Raw genomic sequence first — 19,877 nt, 5'->3', positions numbered from 1 at the left:
ACTATTAAAAGTCAAATCTGAGCCCTTCTCTCCCCCATCATCTCCTTATGGTAATACAGTGTCCTCATTGCTCTGTATACCACAGTGGCACAGCTCTCTGCATGATCTCATGTGCATTAAAATAAGACAAAGCAAGCTGGGAACACAGCAGGGACTGCACAATCTTCTTTTTGACCCCCAGAAGTTATGTGGAAAAGTTATTAAAGCTTCAGCAGATTATTACTGTGAGGCATAAGCTATGTTAAATGAAATTCAGAAATGGAGTATCTGTAGATTTTGGGCCATATTACAATATATTAAAAAGCCAGATGATCAGGTTTCTCCAAAACACAGGGAAACATTAAAGTAACCCTGGAAAATAATAAACACAGAATAGTGATTTTAAGTACGTTCTATTAATGAGGGGTGTTTGGGAGTCAGGAGAAATCAATGTGAGGGGTTACCAGCGTCAGAAGGCTACTCACATATACACCCTAAAAACCTGTAGATACCTTTTCAATTATTACTACTTACAAAAATCATGTGCACATATATCTATACCTCATCACTACAGTCATGTTCAAGAAGAACAAAATAATTACAAGCAAACACCTCACACAGTAGGGAGCCCCACAGCCAAACTTGCTTTTTCTATACAGACATTATATTTGAGAATTTCTAGGAGAACCATGTAGGAAAGCAAATAAAGCCTATAAGGGGCCATCATGAACTATTTTTCTGTGTTAAGAGCTCTACAGATAACTCTTGCATAGAAAGTGAAGCCAGAAGGAACAATAAAAATCTCTGTATATCAAAGTCACTAATTTTCACACAGTACCTCTAAACTGAGCTCAAGTAACTTGTTTGACAACGTATCTTTACGAAAGATGTCAGTCTGAATGTGAAAACATGAGAAAGTTAAGAATCCTCACCTCCCTTGCTTATTTTTTACAGTAAATTTTTACTGCGAGAAGTGTGTGCACTAAACATTATCTGGGGTTTTGGCAGAGAGGGTCCTTGGAGTTTCCAGGTAAATTCAACAAACTAAACACTGCATAAGAAATAAAGGAATCTGCCTTCTGAGAAAATTACTGAAGCTCGAGTATCTCTTCAGCATGGATGTGCCACCTTGCTCACTTTATGTCATTACATCTGTCCTGTGAGATATCAAAGCTTAGTCTGCCTATCTCTGGTAAACTGGTATTACAGCCTGACAATCTAGCCTGGTAATTCCTGTGTCAAGGGGAGGGGCATCATTTTGTTCACCATTAAAGAGGTGCCCCCAATTTCTAGAATGGAGACTACGATTGACAACTTCTGCTTCCCAGGAGGAGAATGAAAAGGTCATTTGTGCAGGAGAGACAGTTCTCTTCGGTTTCCCAAGACGAAATGAGCTAAGAATAAACACATACCTATTGACTTTCCCTTCTAGTAACTAAACTTCCTCCTTTAACCCTTCCTAATACCGTCAGAAACATACATTTGTAGTGTACCTCTAGCATCCAACATCAGAAACAAAACACTTCACACTCTATCTTCTACTGTGCAAGGGAGGAGAAAACCAACACTCCACAAAGGCCTAACTGCAGGCTGGATACCGGGTCCCGTTAACCCATGCACCCAGGGCCAGGCGCTACAGCAGTGAAGCCAGCCCGGACACTGAGGCACCAGGGCACCCCATCCCGCCCGGGGGTGGACCCGTAGGGCAGGTGGGAGAGCTTTGCAGGTACGGGGTCAGGTGCCCCCCTTGGAGGACGGGGCAGCGCGGGGTCCCCGGCCGCCCCGACGGGCCGGTGATGGGGCGGCCCCGCGGCCGGAGGCTCACCTTGTGCTCCAGGACGCTGATGTAACCCTCCAGTAGGCCGGCCCCGACGGGGAGCGCCGGGCGGTGCTGGCCGCGTCCCGGCGGGCGGCTGGGCACCGCCGCCACCTGCTGCTGCCGCCGCCGCGGCTCCGGGTGGCCCCCGCCGCCGCCGATGCCGCCGTACATGAGCAACAAGCTGGTGCACATGGTGGTGAGCGCCAAGCAGACGGCCAGCCCGTGGCGCTGCGGGGGGCAGAGAGAGAGGCGGCTCAGCGCCGCGGGGCAGCGGGCTCCCCCCCGCCGCGGGGCCCAGCGGGGCGCACCGCCCCTCGCCGCCGCACTCCCGGCGCCCGCAAGTTTCACGCCGCCAGAGACCCGGCAAAAGTGCGAGAAGAGAATTGGGGAATCCCCTCCTTCCTTCTCCTGGCCCCGCGCCGGCCCGCTCCCCTGCCTCCCTATCTCTCCCCTAGCCTTGCTTCCTTGCCTCTTCTCCCCTCTGTGTGCCCGGCTCCCCCGCGCCTCTCATTCCCCCGCCGCCGTCCCCCTTTGGGCATCTCATTCGTGCATTTTAACGAGTGTTGGGGATTGTAGCGTTCCCCCCGCGCAGCTCCCTCCAGCCTCGTCCTTTAAGCAGATCGGCTTTCTCTACGCTCCTTAAAACGCACACACACACACACGCACACACAAAACCCCCAAACCACGAGCAACACGAATAAAAGAAAGCAGGCGGAAAGTTCGCTGCCGCCGCCGCCGGGGTTTTGTTCGCCTTCGCGGGATCCCGAAGAGCCGCGGGGATGCAGCCCGGGGAAGGCTGGAGCGTGTGCAGGGTGCCCGGGGCAGCCCCGCTCCGCGCCGCGCCTCTCCTCTCCTCCCCGCCGCCGGAGCCGGGATGAGCAGTGCCAACAACGCACTTACCATCAGCGTCTTCATTTTGTGCGCCTCCCGGCCGCCAGTCCTCCCGCTCCCCGCTAGGCTCGGCATGGCGGGGAAGCCGCAGACATGGCTCGACCAGGGAAGCGCCGCCGTGGCGGGGATTAGGGGGGGAATTACACCCGGCCGGACCCTCGGAGCCTGCCAAAGCCGGGTCCTCGGCTGCCCCGCCTGCCTCCGCCTCCGCCTCCGCCTCCTCCTGCCAGCGCAGCGGCGGCTTCAGGGCAGGTGGAAGTTAACTTCTGCCTCCCCCTCGGTCGCGCTGCTCCGCCGGCGAGCCCGCGGCGCGGGTGGGCGGCGAGCGGCGGGGATCGCCGCGGCGGGCACCGCGCCCCCGGCGGGCACCGGGCGGGCGGTGCCTCTCCGGACCGCGGCGGGCAGCGAGCGAGCGGACGGGGGCAGGGGCTCCCTCCCTCGACCCAGGCTTCTGTCCTGCTTGTAGCACCGGGGCACGGCCCTCACATTACATTATTTGTATTTTCCCCTAGCGGAAAATTCATCATTCTCCCACCGCGAGCTGGGTTTCCTGAAGCTGGCGGCGTTCAGGCAATAGTTCAAATTCACGTTAGTAAAAAAACCGACGCCCTCAACGCCTTGTGCGGCGCTATCACCACCCCCTCTTTCCCAAGCCCTAAAAACCAGTTTCAAAACCTTTTGACAGAAGCTTTCTTCATTTTCTAAAGTAAATCTCACAGGCTTGCTCCCCATGCCATCTTTTTGGTTTCTGAAGACGAGCATTTTCCCACTCTCCTTTCATAAGCAGCCTGCTCTAAAGTTTTTTTTTAAATTTCTTTTTTTGTGTTAATGGTGTACAGTTCAGTTGTGAAAACTTTATTAACAGACCTCAAATTACATAGATATCTTGCTCTGGGAATTCTACGTTTAAAAATGTGCCCCTTCAAAACAAGCCATTTTAAGGTTGATTTCTTATGAAGTTATTAAACTGACAGCATAGCATTTTAAAAAAAAATCTATCTCCTAATCATGAAGATATTTCTCTTGAAATTACTCATGGAAATAATAGTTCTAATATATAGCTTCACATCTAACCTATAGCTACATAACATTAAAGATTACATTAAGGAGAAAACGATCAGCAGGCTAACTCAACCATGGTCACAATAACAGCTTTCTCAAGGCTGGAATTGTCATTGAAATCCATTTTTTATCTTTACTAATTCATTGGAGAACTAACAGTGAAACAAATGCCATCTCTAGCATTGGCACAGCATGCAGCATTTAGTGCCTTTTAAGAAAGTAAAAAGAAACAAGAACGTATGGTACATCAGCGTATAGCACAGTAAACATGCTTTATCATTTCAAAGAAGAATGCCATATTGCACGCATGCTTGCTATTTATTCAGTTTGTGGGTTTGGTTTCAATAGTACCAGTTGTTAAGACAAACGAAGCAATATAAGAAGAATCTTATCAGGTCTTGGTAATTCTTTATTATGTGGTTGCACTTGACACTCAAATTAGTGAAACAAAGGGCCAACTTGATGAATCATTGAAAGCAAATTATCTGTGGCTCTCCAAGGCTTCCTGCAAGAGACTACAAAAGGCAGCTCATGCATTTTACAGTACTGTTTCTCAACTATCAGCAAGCAGGTTGCTGGTGACTGACCTTTCCAAGCCTTTCTAATATATTTTGCCATGCCAACTGAAGCATCATTTTTATGATTTAGGCTCATGGCTGTATGTTAGACATCTGTTACACTGTATGTCTGACCAAATTCATTAAACTTACGGGTTTTGGTAGAATAGGCTGATTTAAAAATCTACTGATAAAGGAAACAAACTAAATTTTCTAATTTAATGCTAAGCTTGACTTGAATAATGTCCAGCTTTCTGCTCGTCAAATATTTAATTAGATTGCCATGATGGTCATAGACAGTGTTCTTGGCAGTCAAATGCTCACTGAAACAAATACAGTAGTGTAATGTAAATCCTGCGGAGGTTTTTATGTGTAAGCATGGGAACTTTAGAAATCATCTGGAAAACAGCCCAGCTATTTAATTTAATTTTAAATTCCTATGAATTAATAGTTCTAGCTATCTGGAAGTTTGTTTTTTAACACTCTTGGAATCTACATACTTGTAGATATGCATCTGTATACCCAACAGACTTGCAAAGAGGAGAAGAGCATAGGCTAAACTCATAAGCATTTAAGCAACTTGGAAACAATTCAGAGAACATCTTAAAGTCCATCTGACTTCCTGCTTCAACCAATTTATTTTCAATATGCAAAGGATACTGAACTGCCCATGCATTTCTATTCCTCCTTAGAGCTAGGGGTAAAGACAGTTTAAAACATAAACAGCTGCTTTCCCTAGCCCAGGAGAAAAAGTGGCAGAGCCATGGTTAGGTTTTTCAACAAAGTCTGACTGAGGAGAGCTTTTCATCTGTGTGGAAGGGACTGGGTTGTCCCCTCTTCCAATTTACCCCTCTTACTTTCACTTTTCTGGTAGCTACAGGCTGACAAAACAGTCCTATGAAATAAAAATCTGCTTGTGGCAAGTCGCAGATGACAGAGTAAAAATCCATGTAGAGTGGGAAATCCATGTAAGAAGTAGTGATGCAGATAGAGACAAACTTCTCAAAACTGACAACAGACTTGGAGCAACAGAGCTCTTTCACCAACTCCTAAATAAAACTGCTCAAACAGCAGCTTTCCCTGAGCTGTCTGGATGAATGAAATAACTATCTTTTTATAATGCATTTTAACCCAGGTTGTCTTTCAGAGATTTCTTTGTGTAGATATAAAACACCCTTTCAAACTATGGTTGATTTCTCATGAAGTTCATATAGAGACAACATAGCATAATCTACACCTTCATATAATGAACAATTATAAACATACTTTCCACATTATGGTTGGCCTGGAATGAGTACTCGAGTGGAGGAGCCTCTTACTCTTCATCTATGCCAATGCATCTCAGCAACTGGTAGCCAAAATACTCAGTGCAAGTTAGGATGAGGGCAATGGCTAGTATTTCTGCTGATGACCCAGATGTTGTTTGCCAGGATGTTTTCCCTGAGCGCACTGGCTACTACCTGTGTGATGCCAGCAAACCCTGCTCTAGACCTTGCTGTCCCTGTCCTTTCCACCATAACCAGAGGCAGGGTGTTTGTGCGTGCAGTCAGTACACAGAATGTCTCCAAATTGGAAGCTGCAGCTACTCTTCAGCCCTGTCACCTCCTCAGAGTGAAAGCCCAGACAGTCTTAAATGTTTAATTATTTTGTGACTCATTGATGGCAGTGTAGGTCCTTTGCTGCAAAACCGAGAATATTTTAGAAAACTGATTTAGATCTGTGCCCAGTTTTAAAGAGAGTAAGAAAATGAAGTTTTTGTTTATCTTCTACCCTTCACAAAAGAGTGAGAAGAAAAGGGATCTGGTGTGATATAAATAGTCAAACTCTACGTGAGTTCTGCATGTTACTCTGCAGGAGTGCTGAAAGCACTTAAATACATTCCTATCATGCTATGTGTATGAAGATGTTTTTCAGAAAAATATTGGTGATGGAAGTGCTTAGAATAGATCGGAGGGGGGAGGTTAATTGTATCAGGACCACTTTGATATCCCTATGCCTTTGAAATGAAGAATCTGAGTTACTAAGATTCTATACGTGGCTAAGCATGAGAAAATATTTATTAGAAATACAATCTAAAAGTGACTCCTGTTAAAGTTGCATCATTTTGTCATTTCCATTATATTCTGTGGTCTGTGAAGCCTTGGATCTGCCTCCTCAAGAGTAAAATCCTGGCCCCACTGAAATTAACTCCTGTACGTTTTTTATCCCACTTTGCTTGCTGGGGCAAGGAGCTCACTAGCAAGTATAAAGCTCCCACTTGTAGCGCTGCAGCCTCATGAGGTATGAGCTTAAACCACAATCACTAGTGTAGAACAGAATATTGCTTGTCCTGGGCCCCTAGCCAGTGACATTTGGGAGGACGGCTGGGAGTGCCACATTTCAGGGGGGAGAAGTAAGCATTTTTTGACTGACCAGCTAGGAAAACGAGACTAAAGGTGCTAAGGAGGTTGGAATATGATGAAAGTTTGTGTGGATTAATGGACAGAGGAGCAGTCAAAGGTATACAGGAAATGAAATACACCATACTGATATCACCTCCACGTGTTGTTTTATTATTTATGTATATATGAAATTTTAACCTCTTTTTCCTGAGAGAAAGGGCTGCATTTTTGCATTGCAAACACAACCAATGGAAAACATTCAGCAGCCAGCAAAGTAATGAGCTTACACTATAGATTTTTCAAACTGTCCAGTGATTCATGAAATGCTTTTCGAAACTGGAAATATGCCTTGAGGATTGGTCAAAAAAGGTAGAAACAATATTATAGATCAGTCAATACTGTCTCTTCTTTATGAAAGCAGGCTGCCTTTGAACTTCTGACAGAAGCAAATAGTGATAGATGCATAAAAAAATGAAATATTGAATGGAAATAGAAGTTTGAATGAAAACAGAAGGGGGAAAATAGTGAGATAAGATCTGCTGGTTTTTTTCTTTTCTATTTCTTCGTTTTCTCCCCAATCTAGGAAGCATAAATAAAGGTATTGCATGTTTCAGAAACGATCTGTCTAGCTCAGCTGAATGGACTCATCTGCTTTAAGACCACATGTGAAACACTGTGCTTCATTCTAATCACTTTTTGGGGGGAAAAGTTAAACAAGGCACATCCTGGAATATGCAGCATACTCAAAATTCCACATCTAAAGTCAGAAACTTTGAAGGCTAAGAAATTAGCACAGGAGGCTGCATATAGAGGGTACCACTGTGGAAGCCAACAGGCATGACCAGAAACTGTTCTTCATGGCCTTTTGCTTTACCGTCCACCACCAGAAGAAGGAAGACATACATAATCTCTACAAACAGAGCGCAGATTTAACATATGGACTAAAGCAACTCAGGACATAATTATTATAATTTGGTAAGAGATTGGATACATTTGAATATTCTGGGGGTACCTTTGCTGTAATATAAGAGATCTCAAGAGATCAAGGATCCCGAATGGCTCAGCTTTCAGTGTACGTATGTCTGTTCCTTTGCAGAGAAAAACTACACCAACAGGAAGTCAAAGTGTTAAATGGACAGAATTTCTAAACTTTTAAAAAAATTACCAAGAAAATATCAAACATGAAGCATTAGAGCAAAAAAGGAAGCAAAGAAGGATAAGTGCTCATTATGGATTGGTTTGCAGTTCTTTATGTATTATTAGAGAGTCGATAGAAAACTCTCCTGCTACTACTAACACAAACATCACTTATGATGACAGGCTGAACAACAACTATGGCAACAAGGGGATCCATTACCATCAAACTGAAAAGGCACAGTCACAGAATCAAGTAAAGTGCTTTAGTGGCCAAGCTATATATATCTTATTTTGGTAATAGGTACTGTTCTTTTCTACAGGTTTATAGAAACCATCTTTGCTATTCACATAGTATATCACTCTATAAGCATATATGCAAATTCAGAGCAATAATCAGTTAATGTACAGTGTGAGAATAGCTGCCAGTGACTCCTGTCATAGCCCAGCAATTTCATGCTCATGGCCCATGTGCTTCTGAAATTATGTAGTGGCCACCTTCGTTATGTGCGAATTTCTTCCATTTACCCAGCATACTCCAGACACAGTTACCTAAATGAAGTCTTGGGATTTAAGCTTACTGCTGAGAGGTCCTGAGTACTCTCATTTCCCAGGGAAGTCGACAGGAATTGAAGGAGGGTCTCTGCATTCAAGCGAGGTGCCTGTTAAAGATAATGTTGGTTCTAGCCATTTGCAGATTCAGGTGGGGATAGATTTCTATAGGAGATACCAGAACTTATGGGCCCAGGGTGCAGTCATTTTGAAGGTACAGAGATAGTGACCACGTTTATGTAGCTTGCTTAGTTAATTGCAATTGAACATGGAATCTGGACCTACCAGAATGGCTCTAAAAGAATTTTCTATGTCCAAATCTGGTACTGCAAACCACCCTAGACAACTTTTCTAGCAAGGATGAAAAAGCGTTGTAGGAACTAGCCTCAAACAGTGGGAGAATTTCTTCACTGCAATAGATACCTAACTGAATGCTTCAAACCAGCTGCTAAAACAGATGGATTGTCTTCCTTTGTGATGTGCTGTGTCCTTGTTTAAACATTTCTGCCATATTTTTGATATTTGTCACTCTTAAACAAATACAGAAAACAAGTCTTCTCTGTTTCATACAGGATAGATATCTTGGGTGTCTACTGGCATCCTCAAATCATGGATTAGAGCAAATCCGTGGTTATAGACACTCATTTTTCTTTCTTACACTTCAGGGCAGAGGACCAAGTTCAGCTCAGCTGCAGAGCTGGATCCAACATTTCCTGCAGCAGCTGTACCCTCCTTTCTTTGAACTGCTATTAATACTTGTTATCACATTCCCTAGCCTTTGTCACCACCACCTGCCTTATGCTTTTGATTCAAGTGACAGAACTTTAAAAAATCCTGTACTTTTCCCAATCAATCACAGTAAATATTTTAGGTGATGATTATATATCTATTCTCTCCCATAAACTACAGTACCAGGAACATACTGACTTGAGTTTTGCCGCAGTACTTTTACTGCCTTCTGATGATTTCTGTGGTGGAAATTGCAATTGGCCTTTAGTTTTGCTGAATTTCTCCACAGACTAAAGCATTCTAATCAAACACTCATATTTATCTAATTGCTTTATTTTTCCTTTTTGTTTATAATTTATTTCAGTTTACAAGGGATTATTCTGATGCCTTCTTTCTCTACAATAGTTTTTGTTTTTCTGGTAAGTATCTAATTTTATTTCTTACCAAAAGCCCTCAAATTCTGTAAGGTTTGTTCAGTTTTTCTTGTGATCAGTACCTGAAATGTGAAGCTAAGCTCTGTAGGGCATATGCTGTTTCTGTCCCAAGTTCAAATAAATGAGGCCTTAGGCCATTTATGGTTTAGACCATAAATTCAGATGTCAAAGGAACAGGTGGTAACGTGACACAAGCTGTTCTTGCTCATTGTATCATTTCCTCTGCTCAGTCTCCTACTGCTTCATCTCTGTCACAATCCCGAATCACTCTCCAACAATGGTTACTCCATTTTGGTGGGTTCAACTTCTGTCCACTGATAAATGAGAACTTCTCTGCTTCTAAGCAATATCAGTCTGGAAAATGTGGAGCTTGGAATCCGAAACCATGCCTGTACTGGCACATTAACTCAGGCACACAACCGCATTACTGTGACTAAAGCCTTCTGGGATAAAGCTGGCTCACATTGCCCAGCTTGGAGCCTGTGCAGAGGAGCTCAGGTCCATCTGCACATCAGCTGTGACTCACTAGCAGTCTGGTAGGTTGAAGCACTGTGGGTTGTCATTCAAGAACTTGCAAATAGTAAAGAAGAACAAAAGCTTACCAGAGAAGTGAAAACTGCGGACATGATGCATTAGTATAAAATTATATAATAGTTGCTCAATATTTGTTCAGTCACTGATTTTGGAGATTTTTTTTGTATATAATTCGATATCCTGCTGGTGAGCAAGTGTGGACAGTATTGGACTTTCTTCCTAAGTGAGGAGAGAAGGAATTATCTGCCAGTCTTGTTTGTGTAGCTGGCCCTATCATTTTAATCAAAGAAACTACCAACTTTGTCAATTTCTTTAGGATCCTCAAAAGATTTTATCCTAAGCACTATTCATCTTCAAGCATTGTCTATACACTAACTAGTCCTCACAAAATCCACATGGCTTCATCCCTATTTACAGAAGATAGTTGTATAGCAAAGGTAAGGAATACTGCTCACTCAACTCCAGCTGTCAACCTTATAGCTATGAATATTTAGTACCTTGGGTATTGAAGTCCACAAAGCCTAAAGTTGGGCGTTGAAAATTAGAAGCCTCTTTTGGAAATCTGAACCTTCTTGACTTCTCAAAACCGAGAGTTCTTATTTCTCAGCATCACTTGAAGATTGCTGCGATAGCAACATCTCCCATCTCAGTTAAAAAAGTTTCAAACAATCAGAACTGGGCGGAAAGTGACCTCATACAAATGCTGGCTTGGAACATTATTTGACTCTCCGAGTCTGCACATTTCTAGTTACCGTAAGTTATGAAACCTCACAGTCTTCCCTGAATTACCATCAGCAGTTATCAACAGCTGATGAGACACATTGGAGACTAATGGATCATTGGAAAAAAATGTGTTTTCTTCACTCTTGCCCAAAAGGCAAAGATGGACTATGCGCAGGCTCATTTCATAAGAAACTGGGCCAGCCTCTATTAGCATATGGGCTAGACATATGATCCAACTCTGGTTTTCAGCTTCCTATTCTCAGCTTCTGCAGGGGCTTTGCTCAGCTCTTTTTGCTTTGCATCACCTCTCCAGCAAGCAAGGCACAAGGATCTACAAGAAACTATGCAGAGCTGAACCAGAAATGTCTAGGAGCCCCATCATCACTGCAATACTTTCAAATTACCCTGTACTGATTGTCCCAACACATTACATCTGACACAAACCTTTCTCAAATCCCCCCCATCTTCAACCAGAACCTCCTGCACTCATTTATTTTCCTTCCTCCCTTTCTCTCTCCCTTGTCCAGTCATTGAGTAGCTGGACTGGGTCCTCTCTGGCTACTCTTTCCTACCACCTACTCCACCATATACTTATGCAATCAATGCAGAGCTCCATGATATAACTGGCTGATGATGGGTCTGCTTGGCAAGTCACTTTTCAAGAGAGCACTGGGTGATTGCTAGCGCAGCTACATATCTGTAGTGATATTATTACAGCATATTTTTTTGATTAATTAGAAATGCAGCACTGTAAGTTTTAGTTTCAGTCTGGGTATTATTAACTAACATGCAGAAGAAAAGAGTGCCCTATTCACAGTTTTACATATTTGAAGGTGAGAGAGGAAGGGGAAGAGATTGAAGTGGGGCAGAAAGAGTATATGCAGCAAATACGGATACAGTACAGGGTGGGAAGCACTTTGAGGGGTATGTCAGGGATAAACAAGGTCTTAGACATCATCACAGACAGTCAAGAAGTCAAAAAGAGATATTAAGAAAAGTATTAAGTCTGATCTGCACAGTTTCACTCACACAAACAGAAAAGAAAGCTTTGGGGCCTGAAGGCTGCCCTGGGCTGCTGCTATGTCAAGCCAGCTAATTAGGATTTAGCAAAGGAAGTAGAAGAAAGTACCCAGAGAAAGGATGGTATGCAATGGCTGCTCTCTGACCATACCAAATATAAGGGAAATATAATTTCTAAATCTTAATAAAAAGGTGGTGTAAAGGGAAATAACATCTCTGCCTCACCCTGCTTGGAGCTCAAGATCCACGAAGAGTGAGACTATGTATTCAAATCTGGGTGATTAAAGTATATTCCTAAACCCAAACCTAAATATTTCTATGTAAGGATGTTACTTCTCAGCATGCTGTGCTGTCTTGAAAATACAGCTCTAAATCTAAGCTGGATCTTCGTCTTATCTTTCATCTCACCCAAAGCTGCTTAGTCTTTGTGTACACATGGGCTGACCTTTCACTTTTCTAGTCTATTGCTATTGAATTGTTCATAAATCTTGTAATCATTAGACAAGGTTAGCCTTCACATTTCAGAAAGGGAACATCTTTTTTTTGCAAGCTGATGTTGGCTGTTTTTGTGTCTTTGTAACACTAGATTATGCAAACCAGATGCTGACCAGCACATACCTCACAGACTGCAGGGTGCTGATTGTGGAAACATTGAAACGGACTAAAACATATAGGAATATGGGTTACATAGATCCATTTTATTCCTAAATGCAGGTATTAACAAATTGGCAAAGTTATTGGCCAATTGACTCAAAGTATAAGCATTAAAATAATTCATCCTGAACAATACGTGGTTTTATTTTATGTTTAGTATAGTAGGCTCACCTGCACGAATTTGCTGTGCTTGTTTAATATCCTCTTTAAGATGAAAAATGATGCCAGTCCTGTGGTAATAGCATCTTTTGACGCTGAGAAAGCATTTCACTGGATTGAATGGCAGTTTCTCTTTACTGTGATGGAAATTTTAAAATTTGCTGTAAATGTATTGCATCAGTTACACGGTTCTGAGCAAGGATGCATACTAATGTCACAATACTATCTCAATTTTGACTTTCGAGAGAGACTAGTCAAGGGTGCCGACTTTCAGTGCTATTTTTGCTAATGGAAGCAAACCAATCTTTAAAAGACTAGGGAGATTGGGTGGAGACTTTAAAATAAAATGCATTAGAGCCGAGAGCTTGTATTTGCAGAACTGCCCTTAAAATGGTGTCCCATTTTGTTATACATTAGTAGCCCTTTGGAGACTCTAGAACAGATTCTGCAGGGAGCTACAGTTCCTAAACAACTTCCCAGATATGCAGTAGATTAGGATTCAGCCAAAGATTTTGGAGCTGAAGTGATGATAGCTATGGAACCGCTGAGAGTCCCTCGTTACTCATTAAACTGAAAACTGACGAGTCTGAGGACCTTCACAGTGGCCTGCATGGAGTACAGTGGGGCTTCAAATGAAAAAATACTTTACTCCAGGCTTGGATTTTCATGATTTTATGAAGGAAGACTTCTTTAGAAGCATTATGGACTGTTCTCCCATGCTGTGATCACTGGGGTGATGTAAGGAAGAAGCGTTTCCTCCCCATGCAGTAAAGCATATCACCATGAAGAAAAAGGGAAAATTCTTATGAATTCTCAAAAGGTTATACAATTTCTTTATTACTTTTTCTCAGTGTTCTGAAAGAGCCAGACAGAAGTGTGCCAACAGTATTAGAATGAATAAGCCTTTGCCTCTACAAACAGAAAGTAAATACCTTCAGTCAAACCAGGCATCATGGGAGCAGCTGTGGTACAGCTCTTTCTCCATTTCCTGGCTTCCTGCTTCCCCCACGTTAAATGTCAGAACCCTCTTCTATGATATTTTAGACTTTTCTTGTACTGCTTTCCTGCATTATGTTCACATTAATAATGCTGAGAGTACAGCCTCCCACACTGGTGCTCTCCAGTACACATCAACCCTTACTTGAGTCTTTCCCATCCTTAGTTTCTGTTACTGTTCTGTCATGCACCAGATGAGCTTAGATCTTCTTGCAGATAGGTGTTGGCAAAGATCCTTCCACTGCCAGCTCACTTAGAGCTGTAACCTGTAACCTCCACACCAGTCTCAATGCTACAGATTTGGGAAGCTAGAATTAGACACCTGTGGCAACAGAGAAATCAGCAACAGAGAAATACAGGTGAAATGTTGAGAGGTACCTAATGAAACTAGCTAAACAGCTGGTTCCAATTTATCACAGGCTTCTGCAATTAAGTGTAATCAGATCATCATTCCCACTATGAAAAAGATTGCAGATGGCACTGCATGGCTAAGGAAACACATTTCTTGGGTGGAATGTGATCCTTATGGTAGGACACAGGAGAACCAGAGAAGGTGATGGGATGTTTAGTTGGCCCTGAAATCAGCAATGTCTAACTGCCACTAGTTCTTGACAACCCTTGCCTTTCAGTAACGTGGTAAACTGATGTATCTACAGAGGGGAAAACCTACAGAGGGAAAAATCCTTAAATACTAATTTTCCATCTTACACCAGAAAGAATGTTGCAACTGAAGGAACTTTTTGAAAATTCATTACTCTTTTCTTCTCTTAAGTTATTTGTATTTATGGACTTGTAACAGGTTTAAATATATGGTGATGTAAATTAAATACAGATCAATTCAAACATTTAGGAATAAAGCCCTCTAGTTACAAAAATTGAGATTTCACTAAGTACTTAGAAATCAAATACAAAATCAGTAAATAAAGTTTAACAAAGGTAAATTGAAAGGCAAAACGAACTCACTCTGATGAGTTAATGTAATTCCCTTATGGAATGCTAGTTTCCCTACTATAATTAATTTTAAACACTAAACCAGTATGTCTGTTTTTTGATAATTATAAAAATGCATTCATCCATGTCCTTGCAAATTATTAATATTTATTATAAGGAATATCCTGTAGACATTAAGAATCAAGGGAGACAGAGTTTTCAGTAAATTCTTACACAGCTTTACTAAAACAATAATAGAATTTTAAACACCTATGAGTCCAAACCAGACAGACATATAGCGCTAAATCCTCAAGTCTTCTTCCTAGCATCTACCTCACAAATCACTCAGGCAAAACTTGCACTGAACCTCAAAATCAAAGATTTCAGGACTGCAAGTGTGTGACACTGCCAAGTATCCTACGTGCTCACTTCATTCGTGTTCCATGGGAGCCAAGAGTGTCAAGTGTTCTAAAGGGATGAGGCCATAATGATGTTATAAAAAGATTATGAAAGCCCCTGTAGTACTCTTCCATTTCAGGGATAACTTCAGTGATAAGGAAACTGCATCATGACACTTTTGAGTTACTTCTCTGACATTTCAGCAACACTGATTATCAGTAGTTCTGTTCATGGATATTTTTAAGCCTCTCAGCACATTTGGACCTAAAGCTTCACACTTGTAGGAACTCAGACTCATCATTAGTAGCAACAAGAAGCTTCCCTTAAGTTGGTGGGAGTCAATGGGTGTTTTGCTTGCATAGAAACTGCTGGATCAGGTGCATGTGATCTAGTTATATGTTGGCTTACTAGTTATGATAAACCTGAAAAGCAGAAACTGGAACCAAATATGAGGCATAGCATTTTGCAGTTTCAAAAACTTGGGTTCCATCTAACTTTCTTTTCCATTAAAAAAACCCAAACCCCACATATCTCACCAATTTCTGAAATGGAATTTGACCAGAATCTGCTTTCCTTCAAAATATACCCCAATCCAGAGGCAGGAAACAGCAATTTCATAGAATAGCTGATTCTAACATACATACTAGTGTGTATGTATGTATATATCTATGTATACATGTGAGTATACACATTAAAACTTCCTTGGTTGATAGGTTAGCTCTTAACTTTAGATAATTTGTTTGAGTGAGGAAGCAGAAACACCCACAGTAGCAGCAACGATTACAATAGCAATGATCAATAAAACCCATTGTCCTCCTTCCAAAATTATTGGCAAACATCAGTTTGCCTGTTCATGAATTAGTGGACAAGTGTCATCTCCACAGATTAGGAAAAGGGAGCTGAACATTGGTGGGAATATCAGGAAATCTTTGCAACCTTTTTGTGGCTAGTTCCTGCAACAGACTGAAGGAGCTGGGTTTTCAGAAGATACCCTGAGTTTTTCTTTTTTCATTTTACTGAAGCAGAGCAGCTCAGCTGTTACGTGATGGGGACTGTGAAAACAGAAAGGAGCAGATGAGACAGAGCTAGATAAGAAAAGACAGAAGCGTATTCCTTGTCCTATCTCTACTCAATAACTAAAGGAGGCAGGAGCCACAGCAGTGTCAGTACAGGCAGATGTACATTACTCCCTGTGCAGAGTGATGATGCAGCAACCTGCGCTCCTACAATGCAAATTAACTTACTGCTGTTTCATATACCAATGGAAAGACTTAAACCAGCAAGTTAGCTAAATATACGCATAGGCTGTGAAAAGAAACCATTAGATTTAGACTAATCCAAAAGTATCAGAGGTATACAGGACAGCCATCGTGGTGTAAGACAAATGGAACAGCTAATGTTGTTTTAAGGATGAATAGTTCTTGCCTCTTAAAGTGAAGAGTTTTAACTGGTTTGTGCTCTGTCGCTTTGATCTGACACTCCCAATTTTGTTCACCTTGCTGACCACTGAAACAGAAGTGAAAAGACTTAGAGTGTGTGGTTGTAGGGTGCTATTTTTTATGTCAGCATTCTTCATTATTGAGTTGGCTGTTTATGCTGCTGATGTGTAATGTTGTGAAGCAGATGAGCTGGTAAAGTATGAAGGGTATAACCTTTTCTGTACTTTCAATTACCTTACAGTAACTTAGAATTCAGAAAGGCTGCTCTGAGCAAAATCAAAATACAATAAGATAAACTCCGTTAGGAACTGAAGCACTAGGGCTGTTGTTGAAGAGGGCAAAATGGTCGAATTAATAGCTATTGCATCAAACTCACGCAGCAGTTGCAGTAATGACACTGATGATATTGATGGCATTGAAGATGGGGTTTAGTTCAGAATGGAAATAAGCAGAATATTCATCTTCAGCTGTGTATTGCTGTAGGCAGTGGAAGACCTCAGAGCTTCTTTGTTTTGTTTTTCTGTTGTTCAGTTCTTTGATAGCGCAGCTCCAAGCGATTAATAAATACATTTACACAAGACGGAGCACATTCATTTCACTGGAGCCCCATGGCTGACACTTGGCCATACTGAAGAATAGGCATTTATTGGTTTTTATTCCTGATGTTTGGTTTTTCAGTGACAGCTACATGTAGGTGGATAGTTATCTAAAGGGCTTTCCCAACTTCTTTATAATTTTTATAAAACATTTCTCTCTCTTCTTTGGTTTGTGAAAGCTGTTGGCAACAGGGAATGCCAACTCCTGCATCCTGAGATAAGGTTTCATTCTCATCAGTATTTCCGTTTCCGTTCAGACTCCTGTTGATACGTTTTCTTTCTTTCACTTTACTGATGTAGCTGTTTGGCTTGTTTGATTGCTCAGAAACAAACACACCACAAAGTCTTCCAGTAACCAAGCTGATTCATGTAGGTAGATGAGGTCATCATCAAATGTCAGGGTCAGTAAAGCTCCTACTCACTCTGATACTAATGCTCACTGCCTCACAAACACGATTTATTAATATGAAATGTCAAATCCCAGAACTGGAACAAAAATCACTGAATAGGACCAAAAGCTAACAAGGGAATCCAGAGCTTGGAATATACCTCGGGAATTCATCACAATAATTGATGCCCATAACAGTAGCACTTTGATTCTGGATGGGTCATGCCATACAACTAAGCTCAAGAGAGCCCTGTGATCAAAAGAAAAGAGTCAGAGTTACACATACTGGATAATATCTTTTTCCAGTACCATTGAATTTGATGGCAAAATTATTCCTGACTTCAGCAGAGAGAAAGATTTACTTTCTTGCCTCTATCCAGACCTCACTCACCTGCCATGTAAACTTGAAGGTTGCAATTGCAATCCCAGGTGGGACAGAGGTGCAACCAAGCATCCTAGGAGTTTACTCAGGTAAGCAACTCTCAGATACCCAGATGGACAAAAGTTTACCCCACAAAAAGTGTGCCAGGCCTCCAGATACACTGTACAAAACAGCTATAGCACCTGTTTAGCTAGACACCTGCAGATTCTGCTAATTAAAAATTAGTCCTCTGGTGAAGATCTGGTGTAACAGCTCTGAACCACCCACTTCAGAAGAACTTGTTAAGAAAATGGTATCCACTCTAAATACCTGGCTTCTGGAATGGCCACTTGTGATAGAGGCCAGCCTTTGGCTGTGTACCTTACTTTCTGCCTCCCTCAGCAGCAGTGAAATGCTGGGTCACTTGGTGTTGAAACTTCTCCAAGCGAGTCTTATCTGTTGCCTCAGGAGCAGACTCACTACTTGTTTTCTTTATGTTTTAATTTACTTTCCCTAAAGATAACACTTCAAAGCAGCAACTAATGTTCTGTAACCTCTTCATTGGTCCATCTTAACACCTGTTCATCCATTTACAAAGAGAAACTCTTTGTCTGTGCAGGAGGAAGAATGTAAATATAGGAAGTATTGCAGAGGTCTGGACATATTCCGAGGCTTTACCATTAATTTGTATGTTTAGTATTAAGAACAATTGTACATTTCACTCAGTCTAAGTTGTGAATTCGTACGATGCCTTAAACAAGTTATACAACTTGTTTTTGATGCTGCACATCATAAAAACTCCACAATCTTTTAGTCCAGAGTTGCTGATAGCACAGCTAACTGCTCCATTTCATTAGGTATATATGCCACAGAGCCTGAAAATTCAGCTTTCGCAGGACCTTCCTCTGCCATTCCCTGGCTTTTGTCATGAAAACTTTTTCATGCATTTGCAAGACTTGTCAATCATTGGCATAGATTGAAACCAGATATGATTGTTGCTGAGAACATAGCACAGCGGTAGAAACAGAGATGCTGAAAGCTTTCATTTCCAAATAGCCATGATTTCCATGGTTGTCTTGGTTTGTAACCTCCAGTCCCAAATTACTGAGTAGAGAAGAACCTCTATCCCAGATTCTTCGCAAATATCAATCTACATAAGGCCATCAACTCCAGAGCAACTACCAAAGTGAACTTTAGAGAGGATTCTGCTCTTTGCTTTCCCCAGAATAGAGAAGGCTTGTTTTTCATCAGCATTTCTGTGGTCATTTGTTCATCATTTGGATTAGGAGCATCTGGCAGGTGTTCAGTCTGGATTCCCCCATTCCTGCTGAGAAAAGGTTATCAGCTTTGTTTTTCCACTAGATTTATAGGATTACAACTGAAATCACACCTGGATCCAGGGAGTTTTATTGTATCTGATCAATAACTAATGAACAGGGCTAATATTGTTCATGTAATATGGGCACAATATGTCCATATGATACAGGAACAGCATTCAAACAACGAGTCCCAAACCTAGTTTGCTGGGAAATATCATTTACTAAGGGAAAACCAAATGAGGACTCAAGAGATTTCTGTTCAGTTCTTCAGCTCAACCAAACATTTAGTATCTGAGTGGGGACAAATCATTTCACCTGCCCTATATAAATGGGAATGGTGTTTTGCTTGGTACAGGATTTACAGAATAATAATACCTTATACTGGCTAAGACAAAGTTTATGAAAGCTAAAGTATTTTATAGATAATGTTAGACCTTTAAAGATCTATGTTCTCCCTCAAGACCTGTGCAGAAGAGATGCTGAAATTTGGCCTACTGCCCTGACATGCTATGACTGAAGTAACCTTCAATCTCTCCAAAGCTTCCTTTTATGTGGGACTCAGCAGAAGGGAAATGTTCTTGCCTTTTTAACAGCTTCATTAGACTAATTTTGTTAATTGGTTAGTAAATAGCTTACCCTAACCCTTCCTTTCAAATTTACATCTGCTCTCATTTATCACCATTTCTTATTATTTTATACAGTATTTACTTTCTGGTTTTTTTTTTTTTTTCGTGGGTATCCAATCCACCTAAGGCTATCTTGCTGTACACACCCCAGCTTCACTGGTTTTTACCTTTCTGTGAACTACAGAACATTTGTTT

At 41.7% G+C, this 19,877-nt stretch overlaps 1 protein-coding gene across 1 annotated transcript in view; it reads right to left on the bottom strand.

Annotated features, from left to right (window-relative positions):
• Window positions 1–2,764, bottom strand: part of ST6GALNAC5 (ST6 N-acetylgalactosaminide alpha-2,6-sialyltransferase 5) — a 73,662-nt gene extending 70,898 nt beyond the window's left edge. The window contains exons 1-2 of the mRNA XM_075156045.1: window positions 2,699–2,764; window positions 1,805–2,026 (exon numbers count right to left, since the gene is read on the bottom strand). Coding sequence (XP_075012146.1) covers window positions 1,805–2,026; window positions 2,699–2,764 — 288 coding nt within the window. The remainder of the gene's footprint in view (window positions 1–1,804; window positions 2,027–2,698) is intronic.
• Between the last annotated feature and the right edge of the window lie 17,113 nt (window positions 2,765–19,877).

Source organism: Calonectris borealis, chromosome 8 (assembly GCF_964195595.1).
Source record: "Calonectris borealis chromosome 8, bCalBor7.hap1.2, whole genome shotgun sequence".
Classification (NCBI taxonomy): Eukaryota; Metazoa; Chordata; class Aves; order Procellariiformes; family Procellariidae; genus Calonectris; species Calonectris borealis.
Note: the sequence above shows the minus strand (reverse complement) of the source record. Positions and strands in the feature narration are given on the sequence as shown.